Genomic DNA, 21,426 nt, shown 5'->3' with positions numbered 1-21,426 from the left:
TACAGAGTGAAGCTCCGTCTACTATGCCATCGTAATATGCCTTATGCCAAAGCTTTTGTGCCAGATTAACACCCAAAATTGTAGCCAAGAGCAGCTAAATTGGAGTACCCAGATGGGTGGCTTATTGCCAGAGTAGTGCTTTCTTAGCTCCAGCATAAGAGCTAAAGTCAACAAGCACACCAAATATAGTGTCCCTTGTGACGGCATGACTGCACTGAAGCTACTCTGTGTGTACTTCCCAGTAAAATCAAAACTCTTAGAGCTGTAGATAGATACTAAATAGATATACTGTAATGTACCACTGCACGTATGCAAACATAAACAAGGAAACCTTACCGGCATTATGTGAAGCCAGTATAACCTGGTAGTGCAATTGAAGCAGTTTTGTTTGTCATGTTTTGCTCATGCTGGCCAAGTGAGTGCAATAAGGAACATAGCAACACGAGTAGACTCAAACCTGTTCCATAATTTAGTTAGATCATGGCTTATCACATTAATCTTGATCTCTGAAAAGCACATTCTCTTATACTAGTGCACATTTTACAGTTCTCACACTTCTCTGAGAATAAAAAAAAGAGCCAGTTTGTAGATATTTTTGTGCTATGGATCCACATCCATCAAAAACTGAGTGAAAGCTCAATTCACGTAGGATTCTTCAATCAGCAGAGACGAGACTTTGATCCCATCCTCTGGGCTGGATTTGAGCCCAAGTTCTAAATTGGGGAAAGGCCAATTTTAGTAAGATGAGAAGTGATTTAGCAAAAGTGGACTGGAAACAGCTACTTGAAGGTAAATAAGTGTCAGAGCAGTAGGAGGCATTCAAGGGGGAGATCCAAGGGGTTCAGAGTAAACATGTTCCCACAAGAAAAAGATAAAGGGTGGGACTGCTAAATCTAGAGCCCCCTGGATGACAAGGAGCATACAAGGTAAGATAAGCCGAGGTATGTCCTGTCCACAAAAAGCAGGACAAATCCAATCTGGCCAATTACAGCCCCATCAGTCCACTCTCAATCATCAGCAAAGTAATGGAAGGTGTCGTCGACAGTGCTGTCAAGCGGCACTTACTCACCAATAACCTGCTCACCGATGCTCAGTTTGGGTTCCGCCAGGACCACTCAGCTCCAGACCTCATTACAGCCTTGGTCCAAACATGGACAAAAGAGCTGAATTCCAGAGGTGAGGTGAGAGTGACTGCCCTTGACATCAAGGCAGCATTTGACCGAGTGTGGCACCAAGGAGCCCTAGAAAAATTGAAGTCAATGGGAATCAGGGGGAAAAGTCTCCAGTGGCTGGAGTCATACCTAGCACAAAGGAAGATGGTAGTGATTGTTGGAGGCCAATCACCTCAGCCCCAGGACATTGCTGTAGGAGTTCCTCAGGGCAGTGTCCAAGGCCCAACCATCTTGAGCTGCTTCATCAATGACCTTCCCTCCAACAAAAGGTCAGGAATGGGAATGTTCACTGATGATTGCACAGTGTTCAGTTCCATTCGCAACGCCTCAGATAATGAAGCAGTCCGTGCCCGCATGCAGCAAGATCTGGACAACATCCAGGCTTGGGCTGATAAGTGGCAAGTAACATTCGTGCCAGACAAGTGCCAGGCAATGACCATCTCCAACAAGAGAGATGCTAACCACCTCCCCTTGACATTCAACGGCATTACCATCGCCGAATCCTCCACCATCAACATCCTGGGATCACCATTGACCAGAAACTTAACAGGACCAGTCACATAATTACTGTGGCTACAAGAGCAGGTCAGAGGCTGGGTATTCTACGGTGAGTGACTCACCTCCTGACTCCCCAAAGCCTTTCCACCATCTACAAGGCACAAGTCAGGAGTGTGATGGAATACTCCCTACTTGCCTGGATGAGTGCAGCTCCAACAACACTCAAGAAGCTCGACACCATATAGGACAAAACAGCCAGCTTGATTGGCACCCCATCCACCACCCTAAACATTCACTCCCTTCACCACCGGCACACTGTGGCTGCAGTGTGTACCATCCACAGGATGCACTGCAGCAACTTGCGAAGGCTTCTTCAACAGCACGTCCCAAACCCACGACGTTTATCACCTAGAAAGACAAGGGCAGCAGGCACGTGGGAACAACACCACCTTCACGTTCCCCTCCAAGTCACACACCATCCTGACTTAGAAATATATCGCCGTTCCTTCATCGTCGCTGGGTCAAAATCCTGGAACTCCCTTCCTAACAGCGCTGTGGGAGAACCTTCACCACACAGACTGCAGCAGTTCAAGAAGGCGGCTCATCACCACCTTCTTGAGCAATTAGGGATGGGCAATAAATGCTGGCCTTGCCAATGACGCCCACATCTCATGAATGAATAAAAAAAAGATAAGGCAAAAAAGGGAAGCTTAAGTCAGACACCAAGAGCTCAATATTGCAGAAAGCCTAGCGGAGTACAGAAAGTGCAGGGGTGAAATTAAAAAGGAAATTAGCAAAGCAAAGAGTGGGCATGAAAAAATACTGGCAAGTAAAATTAAGGAAAACCCCAAAATGTTTTATAAATACAAAGAGCAAGAGGATAACTAAGGAAAGATTAGGGCCTTTTTGAGACCAAAAAGGTAACCTATGTGTGGAGGCGGAAGATGTGGGTATAGTTCTTAATGAATACTTTGCGTCTGTCTTCACAAAACGTTCACTTGAGGAAGGAGGAAGCCTCTGAAAGCTTGTGAAATTAAAATAAAATTGCTGGACTATAACTTGGTGTTGTAAAATTGTTTACAATTCACAAAAGAGGGGGACGATGCAGAGATTGTAGTTAAGGAGGAGGTGTGTGAAATATTGGATGGGATGAACATAGTGAGAGAGGAAGTATTAAAGGGATTAGCATCTTTGAAAGTAGATAAATCGCCAGGCCCGGATGTAATGTATCCCAGGCTGTTAAGAGAAGCAAGGGAGGAAGTAGCGGAGGCTCTGATCATCATTTTCCAATCCTCCCTGGCTACAGGCAAGGTGCTGGAGAATTGGAGGACTGCTGAAGTTGTACCATTGTTTAAAAAGGGAGAATGAGATAGACCGAGTAATTATAGGTCAGTCAGTCTAACCTTGGTGGTCGGCAATCGGTTCTGAGGGACAGCATAAATCGTCATTTGGAAAGACACGGGTTAATCAAGGATGGTCAGCATGGATTTGATAAGGGAAGGTGCTGTCTGACTAATTTGATTGAATTTTTTGAGGAGGTAAGAACATAAGAACATCAGAAATAGGAGCAGGAGCAGGAGTAGGCCAATCGGCCCCTCGAGCCTGCTCCGCCACCCAACAAGATCATGGCCGATCTGATCCTAACCTCAAATCTAAATTCATGTCCAATTTCCTGCCCGCTCCCCGTAACCCCTAATTCCCTTTACTTCTAGGAAACTGTCTGTTTCTGTTTTAAATTGATTTAATGATGTAGCTTCCACAGCTTCCTGGGGCAGCAAATTCCACAGACCTACTACCCTCTGAGTGAAGAAGTTTCTCCTCATCTCAGTTTTGAAAGAGCAGCCCCTTATTCTAAGATTATGCCCCCTAGTTCTAGTTTCACCCATCCTTGGGAACATCCTTACCGCATCCACCCGATCAAGCCCCTTCACAATCTTATGTTTCAATAAGATCGCCTCTCATTCTTCTGAACTCCAATGAGTAGAGTCCCAATCTACTCAACCTCTCCTCAGATGTCCGCCCCCTCATCCCCGGGATTAGCCGAGTGAACCTTCTTTGTACTGCCTCGAGAACAAGTATGTCTTTTCTTAAGTATGGAGACCAAAACTGTATGCAGTATTCCAGGTGCGGTCTCACCAATACCTTATATAACTTCAGCAACACCTCCCTGTTTTTATATTCTATCCCCCTAGCAATAAAAGCCAACATTCCGTTGGCCTTCTTGATCACCTGCTGCACCTGCATACTAACTTTTTGATTTTCTTGCACTAGGACCCCCAGATCCCTTTGTACTGCAGTACTTTCCAGTTTCTCGCCATTAAGATAATAACTTGCTCTCTGATTTTTCCTGCCAAAGTGAATAACCTCACATTTTCCAATATTGTATTGCATCTGCCAAATCTCCACCCACTCACCCAGCCAGTCTATATCCCCTTGTAGGTTTTTTATGTCCTCCTCACTCTCTACTTTCCCTCCCATCTTTGTATCATCTGCAAACTTTGATATGTTACACTCGGTCCCCTCCTCCAAATCGTTAATATAGATTGTAAAGAGTTGGGGACCCAGCACCGACCCCTGCGGAACACCACTGGCTACAGGTTGCCAGTCCGAGAATGAACCATTTATCCCAACTCTCTGCTTCCTGTTAGATAACCAATCCTCCACCCATGCCAGAATATTACCCCCAATCCAGTGATTCTTTATCTTGAGCAATAATCTTTTATGTGGCACCTTGTCGAATGCCTTCTGGAAGTCTAAATACACTACGTCCACTGGTTCCCCTTTATCCACCCTGTACGTTATGTCCTCAAAGAACTCAAGCAAATTTGTCAGACATGACTTCCCCTTCGTAAAGCGATGCTGATTTTGTCCTATTAAATTATGTTTATCCAAATGTTCTGCTACTGTCTCCTTAATAATAGACTCCAAAATTTTACCCACCACAGATGTTAGGCTAACTGGTCTATAATTTCCAGCCTTCTGCCTACTACCCTTTTTAAATAAGGGTGTTACATTAGCAGTTTTCCAATCTGCTTGGACCTTTGCCGAGTCCAGAGAATTTTGGAAAATTATTACCAAAGCATCCACAATCCCTACTGCCACTTCCCTCAACACCCTCGGATGTAAGCCATCAGGTCCAGGGGATTTATCCGCCTTGAGTCCCATTAATTTACTGAGTACCAATTCCTTAGTGATTTTAATCGTATTTAGCTCCTCCCCCCATAGAGCCCCCTGTTTGTCCAGTGTTGGGATATTCTTAGTGTCCTCTACCGTAAAGACTGAAACAAAGTATTTGTTCAGCATTTTTGCCATCTCCATGTTTCCCACCATTAATTTCCCGGTCTCATCCTGTAAGGGACCTACGTTTGCCTTAGCCACCCTTTTTCTTTTTATATAACTGTAGAAACTCTTGCTATCTGTTTTTATATTTTTTGCTAATTTATTTTCATAATCTATCTTCCCTTTCTTAATCAATCCTTTCGTTACTTTTTGCTGTCTTTTGAAGACTTCCCAATCTTGGCTACCTTATCTGTCCTTGTTTTTAGTCGGATACTATCCTTAATTTCTTTACTTAGCCACGGATGGCTGTCATTTCTTTTACACCCTTTTTTCCTCAGTGGAATATATATTTTTTGAAAGTTGTAAAATAACTCCTTAAATGAACACCACTGCTCATGTACCATCTTACCCTTTAATCTATTTTCCCAGTCCACTTTAATCAATTCCACTCTCATACCATCATAGTCTCCTTTATTCAAGCTCAGTACGCTTGTTTGAGAACCAACCTTCTCACCCTCTAATTGGATATGGAATGTAACCATGTTATGGTCACTCATTCCAAGGGGATCCTTCACAAGGACATTATTAATTAATCCTGGCTCATTACACAGGACCAGGTCCAAGGTTGCTTGCCCCCTTGTAGGATCAGTTACATACTGCTCAAGAAATCCATCTCTAATACACTCAATAAACTCTTCCTCAAGGCTGCCCTGCCCAATTTGATTTGTCCAGTTAACATGATAGTTAAAATCCCCCATAATTATAGCTGTTCCCTTATTACATGCCCTGACTATTTCCTGATTAATACTTCTTCCAGCAGAGTTGCAACTATTCGGAGGCCTATATACTACGCCCACTAGTGTTTTTTTCCCCTTATTATTCCTTATCTCTACCCAAACTGTTTCATTATCCTGATCCTTTGTCCCAATATCATTTCTCTGTATTACAGTGATTCCTTCCTTTATTAACATAGCCACCCCACCTCCCCTTCCTTCCTGCCTGTCCTTCCTGATTGTTAAATACCCTGGCATATTTAATTCCCAGTCGTTGTCACCCTGCAGCCATGTTTCTGTAATGGCCACAAGATCATACCCATACGTAGTTATTTGTGCCGTTAACTTGTCCATTTTGTTACGAATGCTACGTGCATTCAGATGAAGAACTTTCAAATATGTTTTGTGACACTTAGTTCCTGCTTTTTCCTTTTTTAACACTTTACCTTTTACTCCATACCTTCTGTCCCTTCCTGACACGCTTTCCTCTGTTTCCCTGCTCAGGTTCCCAACCCCCTGCCACAGCTTTGATGCTGGGTTAATCGCCTTACGCCTTCTAGTTTTTATTTTATCTGTCGTGCCTAAAGTACACTTTCTTTCCGCTGCTCTACGCTTATTCCTTTCACTTGTTCTTGAACAACTGTTTGTACTATTTGTATTGTAGATTTCCCCTGGGTCTTCCCCTCTCGCTGCTCTCAACTTTATTCCCTTCTGACTCCCCGCTCAGGTTCCCACCCCCCTGCCACTCTAGTTTAAACCTTCCCCAACAGCACTAGCAAACACCCCCGCGAGGACATTGGTCCCGGTCCTGCTCGGGTGTAACCCGTCACGCTTGTACAGGTCCCACCTTCCCCAGAACCGGTCCCAATGTCCCAGGAATCTAAATCCCTCCCTTCTGCACCATCCCTGCAGCCACGTATTCATCCTGTCTATTCTCCTGTTCCTATACTCACTAGCACGTGGCACCGGTAGTAATCCTGAGATCACTACCTTTGAAGTCCTGCTTTTTAATTTATCTCCTAACTCCTTAAATTCACCTTGCAGGACCTCATCCCTTTTTTTACCTATGTCGTTGGTACCAATATGGACCACGACTACTGGCTGTTCACCCTCCCCCTCCTGAATGCCCTGTAGCCGCTCCGTGACATCCTTGACCCTAGCACCAGGGAGGCAACATACCATCCTGGAGTCATGTTTGCGGCCACAGAAACGCCTATCTGTTCCCCTTATAATTGAATCCCCTATCACTATAGCCCTGCCACTCTTCTTCATCCCCTCCTGTGCAGCAGAGCCACCCGTGGTAACAAGGAGGGTCGATGAGGGTAAAATGTTTGATGTAGTGTACATGGATTTTAGCACGATCCCACATGGCCGACTGGTCAAAAAAGTAAAAGCCCATGGGATCCAAGGGAAAGTGGCTGGTTGGATCCAAAATTGGCTCTGTGGCAGGAAGCAAAGAGTAATGGTTGACGACTGGAAGGCTGTTTCCAGTGGGCCCCACAAGGCTCAGTACTAGGTCCCTTGCTTTTTGTGGTATATTTTAATGATTTGTACTTGAATGTGGGGGGCTTGATCAAGAAGTTTGCAGATGATACAAAAATTGGCCGTGTGGTTGATAGTGAGGAGGAAAGCTGTAGACTGCAGGAAGATATCAATGGACTGGTCAGGTGGGCAGAAAAGTGGTAAATGGAATTCAATCCAGAGAAGTGTGTGGTAATGCATTCGGGGAGGACAAACAAGGCAAGGGAGTACACAATTAATTGGAGGATATTGATAGGTGTAAAGGAATAAAGGGACCTTGGAGTGCATGTCCACAGATCCCTGAAGGTAGCAGGACAGGTAGATAAGGTGGTTAAAAAGGCATATGGGATACTTTCCTTTATTAGCCAAGGCATAGAATATAAGAGCAGGGAAGTTATGCTAGAACTGTATAAAACACTGATTAGGCCACAGCTAGAGTACTACGTACAGTTCTGGTCACCACATTACAGGAAAGATGTGATTGCACTAGAGAGGGTACAGAGGAGATTTACGAGGATGTTGCCAGGGCTGGAGAATTTTAGCTATAAGAAAAGATTGGATGGGCTGGGGTTGTTTTCTTTGGAACAAAGGAGGCTGAGAGGAGATTTAATTGAAGTGTACAAAATTATGACTGGACTAGATAGAGTGGATAGGGATGATCTATTTCCCTTAGCAGAGGGGTCAGTGACCAGGGGGCATAGATTAAAATAATTGGTAGGAGGATTAGAGGGGAGCTGAGGAGAATTTTTTTCACTCAGAGGGTGGTGGGAGTCTGGAACTCACTGCCTGAAAGGGTGGTAGAGGCAGAAACCCTCAACTCATTTCGAAAGCACTTGGATGTGCACTTGAAGTGCCGTCACCTGCAGGGCTACGGACTAAGTGCTGGAAAGTGGGATTAAGCGCTTAAGCTGAATAGCTCTTTTTCAGCTGGCAAGGACACGATGGGCCGAATGGCCTCCTCCTGTGCCATAACTTTCTATGATTCTATGATGCTATCCGTGGAGAAAGCACTAACTACTGAGGCACTTTTTATGTGTGAGGGGTGATGAGCAAAATTTTGCCAAAATACGTTTTATTCAGATCGAATACTCCTTTTGAAAATTAATTTTTAATCTATTTTGGATCTGCATTAATATTTGTTTTGACCTCCTTACAGTATTAATGCAGTTGTTCCTAGTGATTATTAGAATTTGCCGAAGGTCAGTTCTACAAGAATGCTTTCCATATTTGTTTGTTTGTGCCTCACGGAAATGTCTCAATATTGTCCATTAATGTGCCTATTATTCGTTTTCATATTATCAATATACTTTTCATCAATATGTTACACAATATCCTAATTAATCCTTGGAAGCTGTTATTTCTTTGTTTATCCAAATTTTTAATTCCACTCTTTGCATCTCCCACCTTCTGTGATCAAACCAAGCACCGATTGAGTGATCGCTTTGCCGAATCTCTCAGTTTCTTCTGTAAGCACATCCTGACCTTCCTGTGGCTCCACCATTTCAACTCCCCCTCTCATTCTTACTATTGATTTTTTCGTCTTTACTCTCCTATATTGCTGCAATCAAGCTCAAAGAAAACTTCAGGAAAATCCATCCCCTTCCCATCTTTTGTAACCAGGCTGGCCTAGCTGGATAAATCCAGATTGAGTACTGAACCATTGAATTTAGCAATGAAATTAGGAAGCACACCACATTTCATGGTTTCTGTCTTTTCTTTGATGTACAATTCAATAGATTTTGAAATGTGGTCTAAATTACCAGTGGCCTCCTATAAGGTCTCTTCGTTTGGTGCCAGTAAAACTACATTACCACCAAATTCTAAATCTGTCAAATCCATTGTATACCCTGGATTTTCCTTGCAATCCATTCCTCAGCTCCCATTCCTTTGTAATTATATTTTCTAGAGAACAGTAATTTTTAAATGAAAGTAAAAGTGTTTATCCTCAGGAAATACTGTTTAAAGAGGACATCTGTTTTTCTGTATCAACTACAGGTGGTTTCTAAAATGTGTTGTAAGTGACTGCATATGAAAAAAGGATTTGATGTGATCATTTGAACAAGAGTACCAGAAGTAAAATGCATAAGAATTATTCCACTTTGTTCATGAACTATTTGAAATGTCAAACAGATTATTTTGCCTTTTTTTATCCTATTGTCTTTATTACAAAGTTAAAACAAAATATGTAGTTGTCATAGATACCTTTCTTTGTATTCTGTACTTTTTTGTACAGTATTAGCATTCTTTATTGAATCTGTGAATAGTCAGTATTCTTTTATTTATACTTTAATTGAAAAAAATGGTGTTAGTCATAGTGAGGAATATCAGTATTTAGGCAATGGAACATTTTTCTACTTTGGCACCCAGCACAGAAAATCAAGCACTCCCAGGTCTGGCACACCAGAGCTGAGTGAAGGTTCCTAGACTTTACCCCAACAATGTGCTTTAAAACCAACCTTCTATGCATCAGTGTGAACGTTTGAATTTCCCAAACCAGCCATTGTTATGACTGATACTGCCAATTTATGTGTATTGTGAGCAGTTGTGTGCTGTAGACATCTGCTCGCTGGAAATGCATTGAGATATCGCAAACTTATTTCACAGATGGATCCTGCTATCTTTCGTCATATCCGTCTGAGTTGGATTCAAAATATGAAGTAAAGGTGAATGGAGTGTGCAACTTCCCTGCGCCAACCAGTTCCTGGTTTAACAAGGCCTTTTAATAATTTTTTTTAAAAATGAATAACCAGCAATGTTAGAGTGAGTGCACAAGGCAGAGCTGTTAGGGGCAATAATGGAATGGTTCCCCATGTTATCAGGTCTGGAGGCTTCCAGCAAGCTCCATTGCAGCCAGCCAGAGCATAGTGCACTGGGAGCTTGTGCTCATTCAAGCCCTAAAACCTTTTCAAGTTAGGGTTGTTCCCCATAAAGGTAGTTGAAGTGCCTAAGCAGGATGCTGAAGGGAAGAACCTATTCAACAATTGAATGCTTTTTTGCTGGGTGTGCCAGACATTGTACTACAGCTACCCAGCCTACTGCCTGCCCCCACTAACTCGGTGCACTCTCCGAGTATCATGTGTTAAACGCTGGGAATAACATTTTCAATGTTATAATGAGCTGATCTCACATTATGGAGTTAAATTAGCTCCTTCAGGGGCACAAAGCGCCTCTAAAGCTGCAGCCCCAGTGCTGCGTGGCTAGACTCACATTATCAACCCTATATATTCATTGAATTTAAAGCCCAGAAGGAAGCCAGTTGACTCATTGCATCTGTGCCAATACTGGGGTGGGGGGTGACTGTAAACCCCCAGAATAGGTGGGTTGGGGGCGGGTGGGAGTTGAAAATAGTTGTTTCTTGGGTCGCGACCGCAACCCGGCTTTATTTCCGGTTTAATGTCGGCGTGTAAAAGTACAGGCTTTGCATTGGGAATGCAAAGTCTGAAAATTTTGATGTTGTTTACCAAAAAAACACATTCCAGAGAAAGAAGAGGGAAAAACCAATCCTCTTTACACGTATTTTCATATTGAGTTGTTTAATTGTACACTGCCTTCATAGAACCAAATATTGGTGTACATACATGGAAGCCATTGACGTGGATGGGGTAGTTTATTGGTTGTGGTTTGGTGGACAGTGGCACTTTGGATTAGGGGTGGAATAGTATTTTGACTGCTTACTTCAGTTATGATGGTCACCCTCTCCCTTCCACTTTTACTGTGGGGCTATTAGCGTGTCAATGGGGGAAGGATCTTGAGAAAGGCAGTTTATATATCTAATTTACTGCAGCATTTTCTCTATTCAGCAACATAAATCTTATTTTTTTTAAATGTGTGTACATATATTTTGTTTTATTTTTCAGCAATTGAAACACAGAGTACCAGTTCTGAAGAGATTGTACCAAGTCCACCGTCTCCAATTCCACCCCCACGGGTATACAAACCTTGCTTTGTCTGTCAGGACAAGTCATCAGGCTATCACTATGGAGTCAGTGCCTGTGAAGGATGCAAGGTAGGGGAATTGAAACTATCAATGTGACAACATGTAGGCTTTCCAAGCACACATATTACAGGCTGTTGCTGGAGACAGAGGCTGGCAGTGATACAGGACCCCAGCACTTGAGGCCCTCAAGCTCTTGCACCTGTATACAAATATTTATTTCTTATTTATGGTCAGATCCAGAGCTGACTGGTACCAATTACTTATGAAACCACTGGAGAAAGGGAAAAAAGCCACAGTGGTGAACACTGCTATCCCACCTACCTTCTGCAACTGTCCGAACACAGCCATCACAACTCCTGTCCCCTCACGATTACCTCAAGAGTGCACTAGGGTTCCCTCCTACCCTTCGCCTACATGCTGCGTTCAGTGATATTATCCGTTGACATAGGGTCACTTTCCATCACCACTCATAACTTCCACTGTGCTCTCCAACTGCTTGTCTGATGGACATCCTGGATGAGCCAGAACGTTTTCAAACTTAACATCAGCAAAATCAAAGTTGTCCTATTCAGCTCCTGCCAAAAACTCTGGATCCTAGCCCCCAATTCCATTCTTTCCCTCCTGCCTGCTCAAGCTGAACCCAATGGAGTGCAACCTTGGTATCCTTTTTTACACGGTGTTAAGCTTTAAATCATATACCCTAACCATCACTAAGACCATCTCTGCAACAGTGCCTGTCTCCGTCTTTACCTCACCCTACTGCCACTGAAACCCTCGTCTGTGCCATTGTCATCTTAAGGCTCAACTTCTCCAAAGCCCTTCTTGCTGTCCTCTCAAAATCCACGCTGCATAAACTTCAGCTCACCCAAAACCCTACTGCCCACATCCTGTCCTCATTAAGTCCTACTTCTCTATCACACCTGTTCTTGCCAATCTCTAATGGTTTCCCATTGCCTAATGCACTAAATTTAAAAATGCTTAAAGGGAGTGTGGGAAGTGTATGGTGGACATGTTTTGCTCCTCCGTGATCTAGTAGTTGCAGCCCACCAGTATCAAGTGAAGGGAGTTGCACATTTAGTTTGAATGAATTATTGTTTCTTGGGCTATTTTGGGATGTTTATAGTTAAAGAATCACAGTGTTACAGTACAGAAACAGGCCATTTGGCCCATCAAATCTGCACCAATATTTTCTCAACATAAGCCACCTAGTATCATCCTCCTTTCTTGCCTGCTCCCTAGACATTTATTACTCTTTTGTTTTAACTATCAATATCCTAATTTAATAACATCAACTAATTTTCTACACCCACCTCTGGTCACCGCAATACCAATATCCACCGCCTCTATGAAAACTGAGGCAAAGTATCTACTTATTTCTTTTTGATTTTCTCCCATGCTCCCTCGCCTTTCTAATCTCCCTTTCAGTAACTTTCCTATGTTCTTTATATATTTGGCCTGCCTTTCTTTTTCCGTATCCGCCCTGAAAGCACTAAATGTTTTTTTTTAGTTTCTAATTTAATTTAATTTCCCTATTCCAGCCTTTGATACGCTTTCTGTTTTTTCTTACTAGAATATATTTGATTTACACCATTTACATTTCTTGTTCAAATATTTTCCATTGCTAATCTAATGCTTTATTTACAATAATAAAAATATTTGCCACTTCTGTTAAACATCATGCTTTTAAACAGCATCAAATTATGCTAGCTTCTCTTGGTTCTCTTCTAACTTGGCTGCATACTGATTTGAAAATTTATTGTTGTCCATCAAGACTAACTAGCCAATGGTCCAAATGGCAGGCTAGTACCACCGGAGACTACATGGGCAGTAAGTTGATCCTATTAATCCCAACAGAGAGTTCTGCTCACTGGGAGTGTGGGTCAGAGAATTGGGGCTAGAGTAGTGTAGCCCTATCTTTGACCTGTGCTCCTTCTGGGTGCAACTCCCCGTTGGGAGTGCAGGATTGCTCAATACCCCTTAGATTTGTGTAGACAAGCTAGGTAGCCATTTTGAGATATCTGATAACCATTTCATTCAGTGCATTGGAGTGGGTGACAGCCACTTCCAGAGTGGCAGCGACTATTAACTCTGTAATAACCTGTAAGGGTGGTGCTTTCACTATTTTGAGACGTCACATAAGCCAGGGATACACTATTAGTATTTCCTGAAAAATATGAAAGCATAGTTTGCTTTTGGAATCCAAATGGTAAGTCTGATTTTTTTGTTTAAACATTAATGTTTTCAGGTTTTGTATATAGATAATATAATAAATTTACTTAGAATCTTCAGGAAAACTCTGCCCAGGTTTCCAGTTGGTGGGGATTGGATTTCCTTTTCTCTGGTCACAAAGCTTACAAAGACAAGTACAAATGAAAGAAGTCTTTTGGCCCATCTAGCTCATTCTTCCATAAGAAATATACAAACCCTATCATAACAACATCTAACTGCTTCTTGAACGGCTCCAGAACTTTTCCTCTACTCCTCTACGCAGAAGACCATTCCGGGTATTGATCACTCTTTGCATGAAGAAGTGCTTCCTGTCATCAATCCTGAATTTGCCTTTTATCAATTTGTACCAGTGTCCCCTTGTACGCAGTCATGCTATAACTTGAAATAATGCTTAAGACTAACATTTTCTCCTCCATTTACTATCTTATATACTTCTAAGGTCCTTATTCATTCATCTCCTTTGAAGGCTGAAAAGTTCAAGTTTTTCTAACCTTTCCTTATAACTAAGTCCTCTGATACTAGGAATAATCCTGTGACCCTTCTCTGCACCACTTCCAGGACTCAGATGTATCCTTGATGTCTCGGTGACCAGAACTGAATCAATATTCAAAGTGCAGCATAACCAAAGTACTATCCAACTTCAGCATGACGGCCTCAGACTTACAATCTACTGATCTGCGAATATAGTTCAGTATTCTGTGTTTTGTTAATTGCTGCCCTGCAAGATTGCTGCCCTGGCTAGACATGGCCAGATTTAGTCCACTACTACACCCAGATCTCTTTCAGTCTCTTCCCAGCTAGTTCAAAACCATCCATTAAGTATGTTCTCCATTTTTTAATTCAAATGTCTAAGACCGTGGCCCTATCTGCATTGAATTTTATCTGCCATCATTCTGATTACTTGCAACTATTATCTAGGTCCCTTTGCAGATCCTTGGCTGCTTCATCAACATCTATTGCTCTCCCCCATCCCCAGTTTAGTATTACCTGCAAATTTGACCAATTTACTTTTTGTTTCTCAATCCAGGTTGTTTATGTAGGTCAAGAGTAGTAAGGGCCCTCACACTAATCCATGGGATACTCCATTCAGTACATTTTTCCAGCTAGCTATCTCTCCCCTAACTAGTAGTCCCTGCTTCCTCTCTTTTAGCCAATCCTTATCCACCTCTAAGTTTTACCCAGTGACTAGGCCAGTGTTGCTAGTTGAAGACCAGTTGACATTTTAACAAATTTAAGAGTTTAATAAGGGAGCCTCACCCCTAGTGCCCTTTTTTGAGAATCAAACAATTAAACAATTAAAGAATCACAGTTCTTTTGTTCTTTTCTGCCTGCTTCTGTCAATATATATTTTATTTTAACAATGAATGGTGATGACCTCATGGTGAAATTGGCTTGAAGCACTTCTCAAGCTCGACAGTCTGCAGGACCTGAGTTAACACCAGTAGACATCCAGGATTCCATTTCCACTGGGCAGGCTTGTTTTTAAATGGTTCATCTGTCACTAACAGCAAAGAAGGTGGAATTCTTCAAAAAAAAAAGGTTGGCATGAGCAGAAACCAAAATTGCCAAACTGCACTACATTCTGGGCGATGGAGACAGCATCAGCCCTTCTGAGTCTTGAAATTCTGGTGAGTGATGTATGCAGTTTTTTTATAGAAAAAAATACACAAATAAAATTTTTATTGTCCATAATTGATTAGTGTGGCTGACTTTGGTGTAAATAAATTAATTGTTGTTTCAGTTCCCTTTTGGTGCGTCTTATTGTTAAAACATCTGAAGTTAATAGACATCCAAAGTCACGTTAAATAAAATTCTTTCATATCTTTATAGATGGTACCTCCACACCTATACCCTTGAAGTTCTTTCAAAATTCCCATCAGGGCCTTGGAGGAGGAGAACAATGAGACATCTGGAGTAGGGGAGCATCCCACAACCCGAAGACAAGGGATCTGGAATCCAATCTGTACACTGTGTTGCTGACCCATGGGATGAATTAACACCTCTCTTCCTCTGGAGCTTGATCATAAGCTTGGGTGTCTATTACTACACCAATAGGAACACATCAGCCACAGTGGACCGGTCCTGGCCCTTCACCATACAGCCATAACACACAGAAATAAGGAACTGACCTGAAACCACAGACCATTTAATAAATGTCTGTGGCACTGTGCAATCTGGTTTCATGCAGATGGGCACCAACATTTCATCACATTACACAATTTGGCTGATGCACCTGGTGGATGAGTTGGGCTCAGTAGTGAATCTCTTAACCAAGCTTCCAGTAAGCCTGTTGCTTTCAGCTCTGGAATGTAGGCATCTGGAGCTCTCTAAAGGTCATTCTTCAGTGAGTATTGGCCCAGTATGTATTCTCACTGTGGCCAATGTGCCAGTTTGTTTAGGATGGTGGCCTTATGGAGAATCTAAAGGGCCCTTCCAGAGCTCAGTAGCCAATTTGTCATGAATTGTCTAAATGGAAAATGTATACATAGGTTAGAAATAGCAGGTACATTTTCACTGGTTAGAATGGCCACTAACAATGTCTGAGTATAAGATGGGTTTCCATGCTTTATACTTGCACTGACATTTTCATTGACATTAGTGACCAAAGGAAAAAAAATGTGTATATATTCTAATGTCACTGTGCACACTTACTGTATTTAATTCTTTAAAAAAAACTCCTTTATTTTTTCTTTGTAATTTCGTACTTTTTAGTGGATGGCTTCTATTTCATTTCACAAATTTCCTGGAAATAAAAGTTTGATACATTTATTTTATTTCAATAAGAAGCACAGTGGTGTTTATTGTACTGCATTAAAGAAAAATACACACATGTAGAACTGAAATAAAAAAAGAAAATGCTGGAAATGTGTGCACCTCTGGGAAATAAGAGGGACAAAGAGAGAATATGGGCATGATTTTAAATCGGAAAACCAGATGGGTTGGGAACGGGGTGGGGGAGCAGTAAAAAATTTTAAAATCTAAAACCCGCCTCTAACCTGCCCATTTCCGGGTTTAACGGAGGTGGGATGAAGGGCAGGCAACCAACCCGCTCTCAGGAGGTGGGTCAGTCATTAAAAGCTTTCAAGGAGGCTGCAGGCCACCATTTTATCAGATTTTTTGTTTTTAACTCCTGGGGGCCGGGATTCCCGGGTCTTCTTCTTCACGCCACATGAGAGGAGGCAAGAAGGCCCAAAACTGCAGGTAACTGCTTTTACAGCACAGCTTATGGGCCTGGAGGTGCAGGAGTGTTACCCCAGGCCCAACAAGCCTATCTGCAGTGACCCTACAAACGTGATCGACTCACCAGCTCTCGCCCCCCCCCCCCCCCCACCATGATCTCCGACGTCCCCACGATCTTTGACCCCCCACAACACCTCCCGATGACTGATCCCTGACCCCTCTCAATGACTGACCCCACCCCCCTGATTACCCCCAATGACTGACTCCTCCCCCTGTCAATCAGGCTGGCCTGTCAGGCGGGAAACAGTAAAAAAAAAGACATTCGTACGTCAAAATCGTAAGGACCTCCGGGAAACCTGTATTTCTGGATTCCCCGTCAGGAAGTCCACACCCCGCCCCCTTCCCGGCTCCCCGATACAATCATGCCGCATGAGAATAGACTAGTGGCTAACATAAAAGGGAATCTAAAAGTCTTCTATAGCTATATAAATAGTAAACAGGTAGTAAGAGAAAGGGTGGGGTCGATTAGGGACTGAAAAGAAGATCCAGTCAGGGAGGCAGAGGGCATGGCTGAGCTACTAAATGAGTACTTTTCATCTGTCTTTGCCATGGAAGAAGATGCTGCCAAAGTTACAGTAAAAGAGGAGCTGGTTGAGATACTGGATGGGCTAAAAATTGATAAAGAAAGGCTAGCTGTACTTAAAATAGATAAGTCACCCGGTCCGGATGGGATGCATCCTAAGTTGCTGAGGGAAATAAGAGTGGAAATTGCAGAGGTTCTGGCCATAATCTTCCAAACATCCTTAGATACGGGGGTGGTGCCAGAGGACTGGAGAATTGTAAATGTTACCCTCTTGTTCAAAAAAGGGTGTAAGGATAAACCCGGCAACTACAGGCCAGTCAGTTTAACCTCGGTGGTGGGAAAGCTTTTAGAAACGATAATCCAGGACAGAATTAGCAGTCACTTAGACAAGTGTGGATTAATTAAGGAAAGCCAGCATGGATGTTAAAGGCAAATCGTGTTTAACTAACTTGATTAAGTCTTTTGATGAGGTAACAGAGGGTCGATGAGGGCAATGTGGTTGATGTGTATAGACTTTCAAAAGGTGTTTGATAAAGCGCCACATAATAGGCTTGTCAGCAAAGTTGAAGCCCATGAATAAAAGGGGCAGTGGCAGCATGGATACGGAATTGGCTAACTGACAGGAACCAGAGTGTAGTGGTGAACGGTTGTTTTTCGGACTGGAGGGAGGTGTTCAGTGGTGTTCCCCAGAGGTCGGTACTAGGCCCACTGCTTTTTTTGATCTATATTAATGACTCGGACTTGGGTGTACAGGGCACAATTTCAAATTTGCAGATGACACAAAACTTGGATGTGTAGTGAACAGTGAGGAGGATAGTAATAGACTTCAAGAGGACATAGACGGGCTGGTGGAATGGGCGGACACATGGCGGATGAAATTTAACGCAGAGTAGTGTGAAGTGATATATTTTGGCAGGAAGAACGAGGAGAAGCAATATAAATTAAATGGTACAACTCTAAAAGGGGTGCAAGAACAGAGAGACCTGGGGTTATATGTGCACAAATCTTTGATGGTGGCAGAACAGGTTGAGAAAGCAGATTAAAAAAGCATACAGGAACCTGGGCTTCATAAATAAAGTCATAGAGTACAAAAGGAAACACTGGTTTTATTAAACACTGGTTCGGCCACAACTGGAGTATTGTGTCCAATTCTGGGCACCGCACTTTAGGAAGGATGTGAAGGCCTTGGAGAGGGTGCAGAAGAGATTTACTAGAATGGTTCCAGGGATGAGGAACTTCAGTTATGTGGATAGACTGGAGAAGCTGGGGTTGTTCTCCTTAGAGCTGAAAAGGTTGATAGGAGATTTGATAGAAGTTTTCAAAATCATGAAGGATTTAGATAAAGTAAATAAAGAGAAACTGTTCCCATTAGCGGAAAGTTTGAGAAGAAGAGGACACAGATTTAAGGTGATTGGCAAAAGAACCAAAGACATCATGAGGAAAAACTCTTTTACGCAGCGAGTAGTTATGATCTAGAATGCACTGCCTGAAAGGATGGTGGAAGCAGATTCAATCATGACTTTCAAAAAGAAATTGGATAAATACTTGAAGGGAAAAAAATTTGCAGAGCTACGGGGGAAAGGGACTAAGTGGATTGCTCTTACAAAGAGCCGGCACGGGCTCGATGGGCCGAATGGCCTCCTTCTGTTCTGTCGCCATTCTGTGATTCTATGATCTGGACCTCTCTCAAGTCATCTGAAGGCCAGTCAGTAACTAAAAGAAAAAGGTAGAGTGTAACCATCAGAAATCTTATTTGTGTATTTTTGAAATGATTTATTTGTCTGTGAAATTTTGTATGGTTATTTCATTATTTTTATCACTGTCTAGTCACTTTGTCTCCTTACTGCAATTTGCCCTCTACTATTTTAAATAGACACGCTGGGCCAGATTTTGTTGGAGTAGGGTATCTCGTGGCGTGCTCCGTTGTTTAGACTTGTTTGTTCACGTTTAGGTTTTAACATGTTTTGCCCACAAAGTTGCTGGAAGTGCGAGCTGATAACAGCACAGCGAGAGCAACAGGGCATCAGGGACCTTGAAGAACGGGATCAACAGTGTATCTCCTTAACCAATGAGATTTAAGGATTGAGAAATAAACAGAGGAAGTACTGAGAAGGAGGGTGAATTAGAGTGGGTGAATTCAATGTCAAATCAGGTACAAATGTAAGGAATCTTACAACACCAGGTTATAGTCCAACTGGAAATAAAACAGTTGGACTATAACCTGGTGTTGTAAGATTCCTTACATTTGTCAACCCCAGTCCATCACCGGCATCTCCACATCCAAATCAGGTACAGAAAGAGAAATAGAGGGAAAGAAAGATTGGATTAAAAGAGAGAGAAAAAGAGACAGAAAGGTAAAGTAAAAAAGGAATTAAAAAAAAATTGGACATTTTTAAAATCTCCTAAAACAATTCACAACCTGAAGGAATGAGACTCCTTATAATTGTTCATTTTCTGGTCAAGAGCGGTTGATCAGCAGTCATTAACAATTATCATGTTGTTAAAAGGGTACTTATGCTGTTAATTACTAGACTTACCTTTCTGTGGTGAGTTTAATGGGCAATTAATGTACAAATGCAGCAACTTCATGAAAATCACAGGGAGGTTAAGGGCGAGATGCAGTTTTCACGAAGCTAACGGCAGAATGGCCAAATTGGCCAGCAAATTTAGCCAATTTGCAATTCACAGGGTATCTCTTCCTCACTACAAGTTGCTGACCATTTTGCACATTAATTATGACGTGTGTCATTCAGAAGCTGTTAGTTTTTCAACAAAATCTGTCCAAATGTAAACCTGCAGCATGTTGCCTTTTCTCCTTCTTTGTTGCAGTTGTTAGTAGAAATTTCTGTCACATGCTCATTTATCTTCTGGGTCCTGCCTTCTATTATTTTATACACAGCGTTGTCAACATTTGTGATTTTGTATAAAATCCATAATATTTGCTCTGCTCACAACATTGCTAGCACTTGTAATATCTTAATGATTTATTGCTTTTGCATCACTTTAATCTGCATAATTCATGGTAATAGAGAGAGGGAGAGAGAAACTCTCATTCGCCCTGCCAACCAAGTGAATTGGGCACATTAAAATAATAGTGCAGAATCAATAAATCATTAAGGTATTGCAAGTGCTATCATCTTCTTGAGCAAAACAAAATCGATAGATCTTGTAACAAATTCCCAAGTCTGGGAAATGCTGTGTACATTTAGAGGGCGATTTGGCTTGTGCACATTGAAACAGAATTTAATTTCTCCACAAAAACATTACAGTTATAAACTTTTGCTAAGTATCCATTGAAAGTACCTGATTAGCATAGTGTAATACTAATTGCTTTTGTCGCTTGTATTGGAGTAAGCAGCAGTGTCAGAAAAATATTATTGGTATTGCTTCATGATAAATCATAATACACTAATTTTACATTACAAATTTTCTCATGCGTTAAAGAGAAAAGAAATGAAATGCATTGACTGTTGGCAAAAATAAAAGCCTGGTTTGAATTTGAATTACAATGTGGTGGCGTAAGGGGTTTAAAATATTGGAAATGGCAGACTTACTTAAGTTAATTGGACTTTCCCATTATAATTGGTTAAATTACTGTTTTTTGTTCAGGATCAATAATTGTTAACTGTTGTGTTAACTCATTATCAGAAAATGGGGCATGGGGTAATATCTCTAAAATAAGCTTGCTGCCAAAATCTATTCATTTGGTAATTCTAGGGCTCCTTGTTTTATAATACAGTAGCGTATACAAAACCTCATGAATTTTCTTTTACAGTATATTAATAATTTGCCTTCAGTTAACATTTTTAATGCTTTCTAGGCTTTGCTAAATTTGTGATAATGTTCCACATAATTCAATGCACCCTCTCTATAGCATTTCATTTAGGAGTTGTCAAATGTGTTCTATAAAGGTTTTCTATTAAGGATGCATAAGCAACACCAGTTATATCAGAGGCTGTTGTGCACCGGACAGCTTTACAATGAGAAGCTGCTGAAATAGGAAAATAATGTGGTATTTGGACAGTATGTAGCAATACCAAAGATGGTAGTAAAAGGTACTTGGAATAAATTATCTGTGATCCACATCAAACATAAAAATATCGGTGCCCCTGATAAAGTGCTTTATGGGAACTTGTGTCTAAAAGATGCCGTATTGGTAGACATCGGTTCTGCCCTGGTTTTCCCTCGTTAAACAAATTTGATAAAGCATTTTTGCATCATTTGCATTGTTTATGTGAACATGTTTGTTTCCTT

General features: G+C 41.8%; 1 protein-coding gene across 3 annotated transcripts in view; it reads left to right on the top strand.

Annotated features, from left to right (window-relative positions):
* The window catches only part of LOC137340467 (retinoic acid receptor beta-like), a 193,454-nt gene that overhangs the window by 19,573 nt on the left and 152,455 nt on the right, over nt 1-21,426 (top strand). For all 3 annotated transcript variants that reach the window (XM_068002936.1, XM_068002928.1, XM_068002919.1), the window contains exon 2: nt 11,101-11,249. In XM_068002936.1, the coding sequence (XP_067859037.1) occupies nt 11,101-11,249 (149 nt within the window). The remainder of the gene's footprint in view (nt 1-11,100; nt 11,250-21,426) is intronic.

Source organism: Heptranchias perlo, chromosome 2, assembly GCF_035084215.1.
Source record: "Heptranchias perlo isolate sHepPer1 chromosome 2, sHepPer1.hap1, whole genome shotgun sequence".
Lineage (NCBI taxonomy): Eukaryota > Metazoa > Chordata > Chondrichthyes > Hexanchiformes > Hexanchidae > Heptranchias > Heptranchias perlo.
Note: the sequence above shows the minus strand (reverse complement) of the source record. Positions and strands in the feature narration are given on the sequence as shown.